The sequence below is a fragment of the Lates calcarifer genome, linkage group LG21, assembly GCF_001640805.2.
Source record: "Lates calcarifer isolate ASB-BC8 linkage group LG21, TLL_Latcal_v3, whole genome shotgun sequence".
Classification (NCBI taxonomy): Eukaryota; Metazoa; Chordata; class Actinopteri; family Centropomidae; genus Lates; species Lates calcarifer.
Genome location: NC_066853.1, coordinates 26,429,879 through 26,446,219, shown reverse-complemented (window position 1 = coordinate 26,446,219; position 16,341 = coordinate 26,429,879). Strand labels below are relative to the sequence as shown.

The following is a 16,341-nucleotide window of genomic DNA, read 5'->3' as shown; positions in this document are numbered from 1 at the left end:
CAGAGGGAAACTCATTTTGGAGAAAGTGACCTTGGAATAAAACATTTCCGTCCGTCATTTTGGTTGTGTTTACAAACACTTGAAGGAGCTGATCAACTGACCTGTAGAGTCAGATCATGTGACAGAATGGAGGCGTCGCTGAAAACATTCACCCGTTCACCACATACACACTACCAGGAACCTATTTCACAATAAACGGATAAGGCGACAAACACTTCTGGTCAACTCAGCTTGTAACGTTCCTTTCCTCACATTGCAATGAAATGAGGGGAGCATGGGGGCCAAAGAGTCGAGGATAGGATTCCTGTCGTATGACGAGGCCGTCAAGAGAGGTAAAGCCGAAAAGCAAGTGACTAAATCCACCTTAGTTGCGCTAGCTTAGCTGAATGTCTGCTATCAGGCTAGCCTGGTATGTATGAGGTGGACGTCCTGACCACACGCTAAAATCTAGCGGTTTAAGTGACCCTGGTCATTATGCATAGTAGACACTTGTCAAAAAAATAACCACGGGCTCTAGGGCACCGCTAGGATCCATTATTGAATTCGGGAGAGAAACATTTCTGAAAACTGTTCGGATATAAATTATATGTTAAGGTTTACAATAGCACAGCCCGTATTATTAGCTATCTCCTTTCCACTAAAGTACATTACGTTGCCTGCAGTAAGAACCGTTTACCAGTCATTAAAGTTTGATTTAACTGTAATCAAAAGTCGATTTGTGGATTATATCCATCCCGAAATGAAGTAATCTTCACGGCAATGTCGAAATACTACTGGCTGGTATTTTATGAAGCGTGTGCCTTTGCTTATAAACAATGTCACGTTAAATAGACCCATTTTTGGATTGTGCTTGGTGTGACGTTCTCTCTATACTTGCATTAGCCTTACTTGTGAGGCTAGGGATGGGTTGGCTTGACAGTGATTCACCAAAACAGTTGTGCAGACACCCTTAAATATGTGCTAACTTCTTTGGCTGACAGTACAGTGCGCCACTTAGCTTTTATCACCTTAGCTAGCTACCGCTGAGTAACGTTAATATCTCTGCTACTGCTAGCTTACTTGTCTAGCTAGACAGTTAGCTGGCTCGCAGCTAAGTCCTCAAAGGGAAATACCTCTACACTGTTTGTTTTATGTTTTACATGATATTAGCTGACGTTAATGGTCAGTGTTTGTGCTAGTGGAATGTCGGGTTGCTCCTGCTAATTTGTACACACATGAGCTGGCTGTGTAGTCAGGGCGTTTGGCAGAACAACAAACAGATGTGCTTTGCGTTGTTGTCGCTGCATTCAGCCGCTTTACATGTAGCTCGTGGGCATTTTTTTAAACGGATGGAGCCATTGGTTGATCTCTGATAATACCGAGCAGTGACAAGGCCTGTATCTACTGCAACGTCCGCTGATATATTTCACCTCATATAGACTCATGGTTGCATTCACGACAGAATCTTGCCGTCATATCTGGTTATATTCATGAGTACTTCTAGATAGACCAAGCTAAGCACAAAGGTGGGTATAGCTGGGTTGTAATTGGTGCACAGTCTGAGTGTTGGTGCACTTATGTAAAATGTGGGTGAGCATTCATCCGGAAGTACATAGGAGATCTTATCCCCAATGGCCTTCTAGTTGCACTTTACTCCCTGGGTTGGCAACAGCTGACCTTTGTCAGTCTGGATTCCAGGCCATGAGAAGCAGTTACACATTTATCTATGACAGTGTAATATCTTTACCTGGATCCTACAGGGAAGTGATACTGGCCTATCCTTTGCATTCACATGTAGCTAAATGATTATGGTGTCTTTACTAATATGTAAGTTATTTTTGTTCAGAATTCTTTAAAATGACTGTTTTCACACAGGGACCCATACATGATGAAACCTTGACCTGTCTTTTATCACCTATATGGCATATATTAACTGTCGGCTCATTATGTGGTGGTTTGAACATTCCTCAAGCTGATTGTCATTCCCACCCTCATGATCACATGTGACCACACAGGCACACTTAGACACAGGGGTGGTGTAATTATCCAGCCATCCAGCTTTATCTGACTAGTCACATGGCAGCATTCCTAATTCCCACAGCAGGCTCCACTGTAGCAATTATGGGGTCAGTTTTCATTAAAGCTCACTCTAGTAGGACTCCAGTAGGATGGTGTGGGAGCATCCTGTCCTAAGGTTAGGCTTGTGTTCCTGTTGTAAGTTCAAAATTATTCAGAGTTCCTTCAGGCCTAATTTTGTAAGATTGAATTAATACTCTTTGTTCACTCTAGTGTTTTTAACTGGGAGATTGTGTGATTACTAGGACATGTATACATACATATATATATATAGATTAGTAAAATTAATGCCCGAATACTTGCATCTTTTAGTCCTTTTAGATGAGCATATTTTGAAATACAACAAACGTAACATTATTAGTGTGATTAATTCAGTTACAGAAAATAAACAGAAAATAATATGTACTTAAATGGGCAAGAAACTGTCCTGGTTGATCATTGGTGTGGAAAATTAGCATGTATGATCAAAAGCGTTTGAAAGGAAGTCAAAGGCACAAGACTGTGTACATAGCTTAGAGAGAAAGGTCATCTGAAGTCTGAACATTCAAACAGTTAGGTGCATTATAAGGGTAAGAGTAATGGGAGTGTAAAACCTGTGTCATTCTTGTTAAAAGGATTCAGCAATTTGAATAAATTCAGCTTTTAATTTTAGGTCTGTTCGGGTGAGGTGTTTGTTCCTGATTGATTGACAAAGTCACTTTTTAATTTCATAGCTGTGCACGGCTGAATATGCTTATTGTGTTCTTCAGTGTACAAAATTTATAGAAACAACACAATTTGTCACAATTGAATCATAGTGTTGTGAAATTATCCAGAGAGCTGGTGTGATTCTGTGTTGCATAACTGCAGGGTTAATGTTTAAAGTAATCTCCTCTTCAAATGCCAATTTAGAGTGGAGAAAGAAAAGTTCCAGAAGTAGCAGCTATATCTTTACAACAGATAATACCTGATTCAATTGCCAAAAAGCCTTAGCTGAACTTAATGGTTATTCTGAAGCCATAGTTTGTGGCACTGTTGTGTTACAGTGCATTATTTTGCAACACTCTAATCCCTAATGTTAACTGTTTTGTGAAGCTGGATAAGTTGCCTTTTTGTTGCAAGACAGCCCCTGTTGAAAAGTGTATATCTGTTTGAGTGGGCAGGGCTGTTGAGGATATGTAAAAATATATAAATGTTTTTGATGTATATGTGTTCATAATATTCATGAATCAGATTCTGCTTCATAATTTTTCCCCACTGGAGCATGTTCACAGATCATTTAAACCTTTGTGGTCGACTGTCATACAGTTTAGTAATGCAATCACAATGGTCATCATTTGAACTACTCTGACACACAGTCTTAGAGTTACCTGAGAAGTGCCTAGCCTTTCATTTCTGGTTAACGTCAACAGGTCTTATCAGCCTCGGCAATAGACTGCTGTTTTGCATTCTTACTTTGTGCTACCTGGAAATGGATCTAGATTTGTCTACTGCCGGCTTCCAGTATAGTGTTTGCAGTGGAGACATGGGCAGGTTATTGTTGCAATTTGCATGGTAGCATATCACAGTTGTATGTTTTTAGGTTGGCTGTAGATAGAAGGGTTATCTAGGATACAGTTTAACACTGAATGGACTCTGCAACCTGTGGGATATATATGTGACATTTGACTGAGATATTCAAAAACTTGATATGAACCGTATGGTGTATGTTAGTGTTATAATACATAAATATGTGCTTTTTTTTAATAAAGATAATTTAATATTTATTTTTGCTTTATGAATGACTCATTGTACCATTTTAACATTTATTATTTCATTAGTTTGACAGGCTGTTGAACAGGGTCTGAGAGTTCCTCAATTATTTCAGTTATAGACTTCCTGCTACTGGTATAAATCAATAACACATAGTCTTAAGCCATTAGTATAAGCAAAGCTGCATCACAAGGCTGTGTGTTGTTTTTTCTACCTTTTTCTCTGAACAGTGCAGTGCACTAAGCTTTGCAGAATGGTGTAGCTTCATCTAAAATGAAGAATACTAAATTGAGTGGGTGCACTGCAGTTATTGTTTAAATGTGATTTAAAAAAAAAACGAAATCTCATTAAAGGTTCTCTGTGTATGCTGTGATGACAGAGTGATGCAACACTTAAATTTGCACACTCAAGCTTTTGTAGTTGTAGCACAACTAAGGTACCGTGCTTAACAGCATCAGTTTTAATGTTTCTGAAACCAAAATCATGACGAAGAGCTCATTGGTGATCACAAACCGTACTGTAAATCTCTGAGTGGGAACTTCAGATATACTGACAGAATGGTAGGTCATACCGAGGTGGTCCAAAATCTTAAGACTGACATTTCAAAAGAAATGGGCTGGTTTTCTAAAGTGATACATTCAGTGTTGTTTTATCCTCTATGTTGTAAGTTGCACTGCAAATAATGATTATTTTCACGATCAGTTAGTCTACCATCATGGACTCAATTAACTGAGTAATCGTTTGATGTATGTAATGCCAGAAAATACAGTAGGGCCAGAAAAAATAAGTGAACCCTTGAGAACGTCCTGACTTTCTGCATTAATTGGTCACAAGTATAGAGAAAAACACTGGTCTTAAGGAAACATTCAAAACAATTATAATCTTTCATATTTTTATCAAACACACCTGTTAAACTTTCACAGTGCTGCAGAAAAAGTTACATGAGCCTGTGGGTTTAAGTGGCAGTGTTCCTCCTACAGAACTGCCTCTGGTGTGAATGGCTCTCTGAGACCTTTCTACAACATCTCTGAGTGGTTGAAGTCTGGGCTCTGACTGGGTCACACCAACATTTTCATGTTATTCTGTAGTAGATTTACTTTCTCGTTAATAGAGATGTTAACCAGCTCCAATGATTCCTTTAAGCCTTTAGCTGTCACTCTGGGCTGAGCATTGCATTGAGCACTGAGCATTCTGTGTTGTGCTTTGGAGTCCTCTTCAATCATCTGGGAGCCCACTTCTCTCTATCTAAACTTTTTGAAATGATTTTGTAACCCTTCCATCTTTATACAAATCAAAAATTATTGACTGTAAGTCTCCTCAGTAAGGATATCAATGATTAATTGATTATCAGATGATGGCAGTTAACAACAATATAAGACAGGGATGAGGTGTAACTGTAGTGAACCAGCCCCCCCCCCCCCCCCATGCATTTTACCAGGGACAGTAAATGTTCAAAGATTTCCTGGACTGATAAAGTTGATACAAGTATTTGTGCCTCCTTGGTACATATGTTTCAGTTCAGCAGGGGTTTTTGATCACTGTACTAAAGATAGATACAATGCATGAGTCATTCCCATAATGTAGATAAGGTGTGCATATTATCTCATATAAAACCAGTTAAACCTGCAATCTACTGTGGGAAGATTGGGATAACGTGATTCATGTTTATTCGATAATGTTACAGAATCAGAATCACTCAGTGATCACATGACTGAGGTTGGTGGAATTTGCTTTCAGTGCAGCATGATGGGTAGCTCAGTAACATCAGAAATGAACAGATATCACAGCGCAATAAATATACAGCATCACCACTGACATTAGAAATAAGGACTAGCACAGCAGAAAATATATTGATTTAATTGTTCAATATGTCCAACATGTTTAGTCTGATCAAATGTGTGTTCTCCAATGGAGCCTGTCTGTTATGTTTAGCACTATGTCTAGTCAGTTTGTAGAATAGTGACAGTCATCATTGCTTAAAAATGGCTGTATTATGGAAAAGACCACTGTGTTTGAGAAATCGTCAATCACTCACCAGCTATTGATAGTTAATGTGGCCATCTATTGATAAAGAAACATTAAAAATTTACACCCCTACTCCTGAGATCTCTTTTGCCTGGCATGGTTCTCATCAGCAGATGCTTCTTGTGAATAGCAAACTCTTTTTATTTTTTTAAGTATAAATCAAATCAAATCAACACTCCAAATTTTTTTGTTTAATTGATTTGGCTCCAGCTTTGATAACTCCTCCTCCAATTAGCTTTTGTGTGTTATTTGTTACAGTAGATTGTGTTAATTCATCAAAATTTCTACTTGAATGCAGGTAATTCCATAAGGTCCATGTGTATAACACATGTAAGAAGCAAAAACCAGAGTGTTTTTTTTGCTAAAAAAAATAACTAGTTGTGTGTAGCTGTCATGTTAGTTTGTAGATGTTGCATGTAAGGGTGAGGCTCCCATCGTTTTCATCTATATTGTAGCACCCACAGTAGCTTCCATTTCAGTTGTTGTGGACAGTATCAGCTGAGTTAATCAAGTGAAGTGAGCAAAGGACTGGCATTCAACTGGGTTTATTTTAACTGATACCTGTTCATTAAAGTAGATCCAGATTGGCCACAGTACTGATCATTGTGACTGGCTTGCTTCTCTTTTCAAAATCATGTCAGCCAAATGGAACTTTTTGAACAACACACAGACACTTTGTCATACTAAGAGTAGAACATTAACGATGGCCCTATTCTTTTCAAGTATCCCAGAAAGTCCTGACAGTGTGACAGTGAGCCACCATGAACTTTGCCAGGACCTTGAAACTGAACCAGCTAAATGGACCTCAGCCATCATTATTTTTGTTATGTACAGCAGCGCAGGGATCCACACTAACTTTTTCATCAGTAACGCAGGTGCTCCTTACTGAAAACCACTAACACAAAATTTAAGAGCACCACTTAAATCAACATGCATCACAGCATATTCATAGTGTTTTCCATCTTGACTGTATCACTGATAAATACTTTGGTAATAAATCTGATACTGATATTAGGCATTGGTCCAATACTGACTCAAATAGCTGGATCGGTATCTGAAAAGACAGGGCTGATCTATTCAATTCTATGTTATTCTGTGTTTACGTCTGTGTGTGTCAGCAGTGTGTTGGTGGATCCGTACATTTTGCTCGATGGAGAGAGCTAACATAGCTTCACAGATGCATTGCAAAGACGTGAGATACTTCCCAGTATTGAGGTGTGAAAGCGACAAAAATAACTGTTGCTGAATTCATTACCCTGGATGAAAAACCCCTGACAGTCATTGAAAACAAGGGCTTCATCACCTGAATACCAGGAACCACAGTACAGTGTTTGTGACACCACTGTGATTTAATGTTTACATTTTGTTCTTATTTGAAGTTGTTTAACACTGTAGTTACTGTTAATGGTGAAGATTTTTTTTACCAAGTTGCTGGTGGACAATTAAATTCATATTAGGTTTTTATATATACGTGTGTGTGTGTGTGTATTTTTTGTAACATTTTGTTTCGATAAGTTAGGAAAGCAATGTTAAAGTCAACCCTTGTGTTGCCTTACACATAAAATAATTATTCTAATCTCCTCTACACAGTGAAGCATACAGCTTATTGATTAAACACTGGTATCCGATCAGTACTCAGTATTGGCCACCACCAAAAGCACAGGTATCAATAATGGAACTGAAAAAGTCAGATTGGCGCATCCATAGTTAAATAATGCTTTTTAAACATAGACCCCAAATAATAAATGTAACAGATGTAAACATGTTGTCAGTACATTGCTGTCATTACAGCACAACAGGGCAGTTTAGTCAGCAAATTTAGTTTTCCGTGCAAATGTTGAGCTGCACTGAGAGCAGTGTATACAGCACATGGTGTTCCTCTCTTACTCATTCCTGTCACAGAGAGTAGGTCTTTGCCTTTTTCAGTTGAATCACCTGCTGATTCCTCTTTCGCATTGTTTTCATTGGGAAGTTGGAACTGTAGAAATGCACAGGAGGATCTGAATCTTTTTGCTTGAAAAGTTAATTGATAGTTTGTTTCATTATCACCAAAGGGCCAAGTGAGATACCTGTAGATGACATCTCACGCAGAATTGTCTCCATCCAGTGTTGTTATTGTCACACACACCAATTTTTGCTCCTATTCACATGTAACAACAAAAAACCAGTGGGCACATATGTAAGTCATTCTGGTGTTTATAGCTTGATCTAAAAGATAGCACAACTGTCCTGAATGTGAATATTTTAGTTAGATTTAGAAACACTGAAAATGTTTAGCTTCCTTTGAAAGGCCTGACTGTACATAATTGTTTTTGTTGTTTTCATTGTTCTCATTTATTGATGGAATTAATTTCCCCCAGATACTACTGTCACTGGAATAAATAGACAGGATTACACTTTTATTATGAGGATCAATTCATTTATTGGCTCTGAAAAAGGTATTGTTGTTGTTGATGTTTTTCTCTTTCCAGTCCCATTAAACAGCAGCATCATGCTGAATGGTTGGTGTCATGGCTGCAGGTGAAATGAGCTTTTTAAGAACAGGACTCCCTCTATGTTTCTGCCTGCAGGTGTCTGTTGACACCATGACTAAAAGGTTACCGGGGCTCATGTGAGTTCAGTATTTGCATGCTGCTCCAGAAGCCTCGGCGTTTGCTGCCAGGATGTTTCCAGCCTTGCTGATAACAGTGGGCAGACTAGGCCCAGCTTATTTCATAGGACAGCAAATATTGAGTCACAGCAGAAGGCTCTGCCGCATGCTGCTCTGCTGCCATGATAATTTAGTGAGGTGGTCAAACACCAAAAACTTTGTGTGTGTGTGTGTGTGTGTGTTCGTTTGTTTGTCTGTGTGTACAGCATCAGAAAGAGAGAGAAAGAGAAATACAGTGATGCAGTGATGTATATTTGCATTAACTATTCTATGCTGTGGTTCCAGACTATGTCTGAAGACTGTGTGTGTGTGTGTGTGTGTGTGTGTGTGGGTGAGTGGAAGGTGTGTGGGAGGAGTTGCAGACCCATTGTTTACTGTGAATTGAATAGTAACTACTGCAGTTAATGCAGCCCAGTGTTCACCCACACAGCATTACAATACACGAGTGTTCTCCATAATCTGGACTGCTTTGTTTTCTTCCCCATTTGTCCATCTAATTGTAACAATTTTGCTATTATCTCAGTAGTATAGTAGAACACTTATCTCTAATTCACAAACTAGACATTTTCTTTATTTACTGTTTGGGTTTCCAGAGGCCATGCTATGACACATTTCTGTGACACTAACCAGTCTTCAGTGAAGCAAGAATCAAGCCCTCATGTATAAGAGGAAATGAGAGCCAGCAGAGCTTGTAGCTGAATTTCATGAATTTGAAAGTATCTTAATCATTTGTCATTTAGACAGACATGGCAGAAAATGGTGAAAATTGGCCTTCACAGTTTCCTAAAGCATAAGCTGATGTATTCAAATGGCTTGTTTAAAACCAACAATATTCATTTTATACTGACCTAAAAGAAGCCACACATCCTCACATTTGAGAAGCTTGAAGCAAAGAATATTTAGTGTTTTTGCAGCACAGTGGTGCAACTGTTAGCACTGTCGCCTCACAGCAAGAAAGTTCCGGTTTTTCTGTGTGGGGTTCTCCCTGTGCCTGCGTGGTTTTCTCAGGGTGTTCTGGCTTCCTCCCACAGTTCAAAGACATGTAGGCATCTAAATTGCCTGTAGGTGTCAATGTGAGTGTGAATGGTTTCTTGTCCATACATTTCAGCTCTGTGATAGACTGGCGATCAGTCCAGGGTGTACCCTGCCTCTCACCCAGTGTCAGAGATTGGCTCCCACGCCCCATGACCCTTAAAAATTGGAGGTATAGATAATGGATGGAATTACTTTCATGATAATTTGATTATAACAACTGCTGATAACACATAGTCTCACAGTGTGTTGATCAAGTAATTTACTAGTTTTAGTTCTACTTACTTGGTGTCCTCACCAAGGATTGATTAAGACTGACTCAGGAACTATTCATCTGTAATGCTTTTTTTTTTCCCCTAAATCAATCAGTCACCACGGTTACCTGACAGTTCAGATAGGATCTGCATGTTGGGAAGTTTCTGTAATAAAGCCCATGGTTTCACACTGATTTTAGTGAAATCATTGCTGTTAATCTTTCTTGGGTGAGATTTGAACAGCCAACTCTTATTATATATTATTAAGATAAAATTCCTCAACTTCACTTCAGTCCTGTTTTTGACCAACAGCAGCAACAGAGACACCATCCAGTAAAATCCAGTAAAATAAAGAGACACTAAACTGGTTGCAGAGTTTGCTGGTGCTCACTGTCACACTCACTGTTGTTGGTTATGTGTTGTAACTGTTGGTTTTTGTTTGTCTGCCTTGGTTTAGAGTGGTTTTGACTTTGACTCTGACCTTTGTAAGTCATCCACATCTTCAAGTCATCAACAGTCAGTCCCTCTCTGTAGCGATGTGAAACAGAATTATGCTTTGTAAAGAAAACAGTTTTTATTACTAACCTCTAATGAGCCCATAGAGAATCAAAAATAGTGATGCAACTCTAACCATTACAACATGATAACTGATGTGATATGATTTTAGGAGTACATTGTGTTTTTTAGTATACCATAAGTAGGCTTTCATGTCTGGTCAGTGACTGGGACTGATCACTCTGTTGTCCTGTAGTAACCAGCATTTCCTACAAAATCATCTGTTAATTAATTATTCTCTTAATAGAATATTTTGGGGTTTTGGGAATTTGCATGTTTGCTTTCTTGCCAGAGTTAGAAGAGAAGATCAATACGTACACCAAGTATGAAACAATAGGCGGCAGATGTTAGTTTAGTGTGAAGACTGGAAATAGTGGGAAACTAACTGGGTCTGGCCACAGGTAAGAAGATCCTCCTACCAGCACCTCTAAAGCTCTCGGATTAATCTCTTGTTCCTTGTTTATGTAATGTTAATAGGGACAAAAATTGAAAGTAAAAACAACACATGGCTACACGTGGGACAATTTCCTTGCTCTGTGCGCTGACGTCCTTGAGTCTTCTGAGAGATTGCCAGGCAACTAGCGGAAACTCCAGTACTCCAGGAAGTCACTGAAATAGTCCTGCACAGTAAGCCTATAAAACCACAACTTGGTGTTTTTACAGTTTAGATATTGTACTGCTGCTTTCTGGAAGTGAAAGTATTTGCCAAATTACTGAATTATTCCTTTAATGTAGTAATAGTATGCAGTGGCAAGTTTTTAGTTTGATCAGAAAGCTTGCAAAGCCTCAGTCCAGTCCTTAGTGATCTTCACTATTGGGAGAAAAGAAAACAGTTGTAGCTACATTCACTACATTCATTCTGCACTTAAACTTCCTCTGCAGTTTTCCTGACCTTCTCTTATAAATTTCTCACAGCATGTTCAAGAACATGACAGGATTAAGAGAATTTATATAAAGCTCTATTGTGGAAATAAGATAGTTGAATTTTGTAAGTTTTGCTGTTATATGGGTTATATGAGATAAAGGTGTTTGTACATGTCAAGTCTGCTACTTGTAACTGATTCCTTGATTAATTTTATTTTCCCTATTGCCCCTGACAGCAGTCTTTTCTTTATTCATTGTTTCTTATGTATTAACTTTTGCCGTGTTTAAGTCACAGCAATGTAGAAAAAGAAAGTTTCAGTTTGCATTGAGTTTCTACGTCCAGTTACATGTACACACTTTACCCACCTTAGTTATCTAGAACTACTTTTGACTGTTTGGTCTGTGGTTGGAGGGTTTTTTGCAGTGCAAGAGCTACTTAACATTGTAACACAACATTGTATAGTCATCCCTTAAAACAAAGTAATGGAAATAGTCCCATATTTATTGTTTAGCAGCTAGGTGTGATATTCATAAAATGATGATTAAAGTGAATTTTAGGTTGGAGAATATACTTTACATACCTTCTTGAATCTATTTAAACCATAAAGGAGAAGCTGGAGTAGTCCTTTTAGATGATGAGACTCAGATAGATCGGTCAAAAGTGTGTTTAAACCTGAAGCCATATGGATTCTATTGCCCTCTACAGGCTGGGGTCAGTACCTGATGGTAACAGGGCATAAACATGTTGGCAACACTTTTGTATAAGAAGTGTACAAACATTTAAAACATTTTTAAAAAAAAAGTTTAGTTTAAGCAGCTATTACAAGCTATGTTGTTGACAAATACAAAACTAAATACCGCTCATTAACACTAAACTGGAGGGACCTGAAATAAAGTGTTACACCACATTTCAAAATAAAAGGCCAATGAATGTATTTTTTCAACCACTGAGTTTTAATGTTGTAGGGACAGTATCTCCTGAGGTGGTCATGTTGATGAGGATCATTTAATCACCATTCACTCTTTGAACAGTCAAGAATATACAAATGGGCAAAGTTGGCATGACAGTATTTATGTGTCAGTTCCATTTGAACAAATGTTTTGACAATTGTACTGTGATCAGCTGTAATGCAGCACAGTGTGAGTGGCACAGTAAGACATTGCATGTGTTGATATTGTGTTATTTCGGGGCCATGGAAAGCTAAAATAAGTGAGGCTTTGACAGAAAGTGATGTTTGCATTAACACACATTTTATTGCACGTCAGACAAGAGCAGATCATCAAACTGAGTTATCAGTGACCAGTAATGTGACCTGATTGTTGTGGTTGTTTGGGTGAAATTAATGTGTTTAGTAAGTTATTTTAATTAGCTAGTCTCACAGCACACATCATGTTATGGTAATGCTACCTTCCTAGTACTACTGATGTAAAAATTAAAGAGAAATCCTGTAAATTCTACTCCGATTTTTATCAGTGAGTGGATTTTCAAGTTATGTTTGGTAGATAACTCAAAAACCCTTACTCCAACTGCTGTATTAAATTAATTGCAGGTCAGTTATAGTGGTTTCTGCACTAGTGACTCCACACCTCTACTGGCCCTGAGTGGTGGTGATCCAGTTCAACAGATGGCACAGCCCATAGAGCGCCTCTGTAACTGGAAAACTCCATCAGTGTTTAATCTAGATTTGGTGACAATAGAGCTCTATGTGTTTAACTGTAGCAGCAGAGCGAGCAAGGTAATTGTTGCCTTTGGGACTCCATCCTGGTGTCACACACACTCTGTGACACAGTGTTGACCTGAAGTGGAAGACTTCACCAGAGTGCAGCAGAGGACAAAAGGATATGTGTTACATTAAATGCTGCATGGATGATACAGCTGATGGTCACAGCTCCACTATTACTCAGCAATAGACAAGCTTTAAATCCGCAATGTGTAAAATATGAATCAGTATCATAAACTGAAAATCCATAACAGTAACATTTCTTTAGAGTTGACCTTTTAACACAAATATTGTCTGAGCAACAGTTTTGTGATATTGTTAATATTGTTGTGGGCTCTTAAAACTATCACTGATAGGTGAAACCCTTTGACTGTAGTTCACTTGTCACCAAGTTTAGATTTTTTGATAGTATTATTTTGTCTTTTGTTTGTTCGTCAAACAGGTGCTTTGTTAGAGATAAGAAATCACAGTAATGAAGCACAGCATTAGTTCAGGTAGAGCTCTGAAGTTATGCTTGCATCAGCTGCTTATTAAGCAGCAACATCCAGTCATATTCAAAGAGGTGTACAGGGCAGCTGTCATAACCTGACACTTCTCACTACACCCTGCTGCCAGCTCCCACCAAAACCTCAACCTCTACCTTACGTGTTCTTACATATCTCATAACTAAACTGTAACAGCCCAGATCTTTGATAAATTTGTCTGTAACTGAAATATGATTGGTTGTTGATGGCTGGAATTGTTCAACAGAGTGGTTGTTCTTGGTACATCTCTAATGGACTGTAGCTCAGAGGAGGACATTTTTGTGTGTGTAAAAATGCATGAATTTGAATACATTATGCATACGCATACATACGCAGACTTAACTGAGGAACTACCAACAGTTACATTTTCACCCTTTTCATCCAAATCACAAAAAGAACAAATGCTTTTCCCCTTTCCCCCAATTACATGTAGTCATCAGATAGTTTTGCTGACACTCCTCTCCACTCCTCATTTATGTTTAGTTTTATGAAGAAGCAAAGCACACTGTAAAATTGCATGCAAATACACATCAAACCACTAGTTGTCTGACAACAGTTATTGAATATCCCTAAATTAATCATCTCTTTTCTAATCTTCTTGCCTCTGTAGTCACTGATGTGGAATTGAAACGGCTGAAGGATGCCTTCAAGAGAACCAGCGGCCTCTCCTATTACATGACCCAGCAGTGCTTTTACAGGGAAGTGCTGGGAGATGGAGTTCCCCCTAAAGTTGCAGAGGTAAGCCATAGTGATGTCACACACCAAGTACCATTCAGCTAAACAGTCAATTTGAAGAGATGGTCACAGCAAAATAACTTCTAGGTAGCCATTGGAATAGTTTAGGTTACATTGATCTTTGCAGTGTTTCCAGAGTCCTCTGGAATATAAATGATCCTTAGTGGGTATAAGCCCAGAAAAGTCTTCAGTGCAAGTGAATAACCCTTTAAATTCAGACAAACTTGGGAAGACTCAGCTGATTTTAGTGAGTGTGTTGTGGAACACGGAGATCACCATTGGACTGGACAGCATTACAGCTCGGAGTTCAGTCCCAAAGTGATAAATGATTTTTTTTTTTTTTTTTAAATCTGGAGCTCTCCTTTATCGTTCTCCCTGAATCAAATACCATACATCCAGAGAAGACAGCCATCTCAGAAACTGGAGTTTGATCCTTAATATGAAAAGAATTATTAATACCTCTTTTTATATCTGCAGTCTTCCTCTGGCAGTTTTACCCAGCACAGTGTCCACCTCTGCACACCACTAGAGAACTTATAGGTCCCATGAAAAGCATTATTACTGCCTTAATGGTATGTATTTCCTGTTGAAAGAGCATGATGGGCCCGGTCATTAGACAGCCAGGGATCAATCTTAAGTGTCAACTGATGGGCCATCAGCCATGCAGAATGGCAGTAGGACTGGCCCACTATGCCTTGGGCTGAATCTCAGTACTTCTAAAGTGGTCCACAAAATACTGTATGTCAGAAGTAGTATTTGTATCACAGATAGAAGTGCTACTTAGAATCCATTCCATCCACTCTATTCAAGCAATGATGGAAGGTGATGACTATATACTATATACACATACTATATGATGACTGAAGAGTGTCAATTTTCCATGTAGTTTGACAGATAAAGGGGCGGTCAACCAGCTATTAATTCCAAGGGTTCACTTACTTTTTCCACTACCATTTTGAATGTTGAATGAGTGTGTTCAATCAAGACATGAAAGAAAAATGTGTTATTATTTTAGGCACATTATATTTCCCAATACCCTTGACTTAGATGAAGATCAGATCACATTTTATGACAAATTAATGCAGAAAACCATGAAATTCCAAAACGTTCACAGACTTTTTCTTGCCACTGTTTATCCCTGCCTATATAATGTCTTTTATCAATCACTGTCACCTGCTGAGCCAGATGGGCAGCGTAAACAGTTGCTTCTCTCATTGATTATGTGGGATTTACGGGGTGATTCAGCACCTCTACCCTTTTTCCTCTGTAGGTTGATGCTCTATTTCAGTGTAGTCCATTTGTGGAGGCAGGCTGCATTTCAGGCAAGGCAGTGCATCTCTGCACTCTACATTGTGTCAGTACACTGTGGGAAAGCCGGCATATGTAGCACTTATTGGTTATCTGTTAACCAAAACAGTCTTAGATTATAGAAAATCCCCAGCGCAGGAGACCGTGACCGTGATGCAACCAGGGCTTCTTATTTCTCAGTTCCTCTGGTTCAATTGTCATCATGTTCTTTCAGAGTGCATCAACAAGGCCACTGTTAGTCATCCTGCCCATTCCGTCTGCTGCCAGAATCCTTAAACACAGTGCTTACTTCATTGAACCCTACAGCACATGTCTTCCCTCCTCTTTCTCTCAGCATCTTTCTACTCCTTCTTCTTCTCCTTTGTCACCATGGCAGCAGTTACTGCGGTGACAGTGGTCCAGATGCAAGCTTACTGCTGGTTTCTTCAAACAGAAACATGTCTGCTGCATAGTTCAAAGAAAGCCTCAGCCTAACCAGTCAGTCAAGAAGCATACATCATTTTTCATGCAAAGAAATCTCAGGAGCACTTTTTACAAAAAGCAGATCTGTCATGTGTTTAAATATATTCTTCTTTTGATTACTTGCCAGTGTTCAGATTCAGAGTTAGGCAGAGAGGATCCACAATACTTTGTAATGGATAAAAATGGAATCAGTGTTCCAAAAAAGATGGCTCAGATTTGGCTGCAATACCATCAACTGTGTTTCCCATCATCTGAGGAGTTCTTCTGAATTAATACATGCTTACATGCATCCAGTATCATTTTCTGCTTTGTCCTATCACATTATATCACTTAATGGTACACACATACGAGGGGGCTTCAAGAAGTTTGTGGAAAAAGGACAGTTGGAAAAAATGGTTTTATGATATTTATTTTTGCTTTGCAAC

General features: G+C 38.7%; 1 protein-coding gene across 8 annotated transcripts in view; it reads left to right on the top strand.

The window, feature by feature from the left end:
- Positions 1-13: 13 nt before the first annotated feature.
- The window catches only part of usp32 (ubiquitin specific peptidase 32), a 55,467-nt gene continuing 39,139 nt past the window's right edge, over positions 14-16,341 (top strand). For all 8 annotated transcript variants that reach the window (XM_018701208.2, XM_018701219.2, XM_018701201.2 and 5 more), the window contains exons 1-2: positions 14-332; positions 14,022-14,149. In XM_018701208.2, coding sequence (XP_018556724.1) covers positions 275-332; positions 14,022-14,149 — 186 coding nt within the window. In that variant the 5' untranslated portion in view covers positions 14-274. The remainder of the gene's footprint in view (positions 333-14,021; positions 14,150-16,341) is intronic.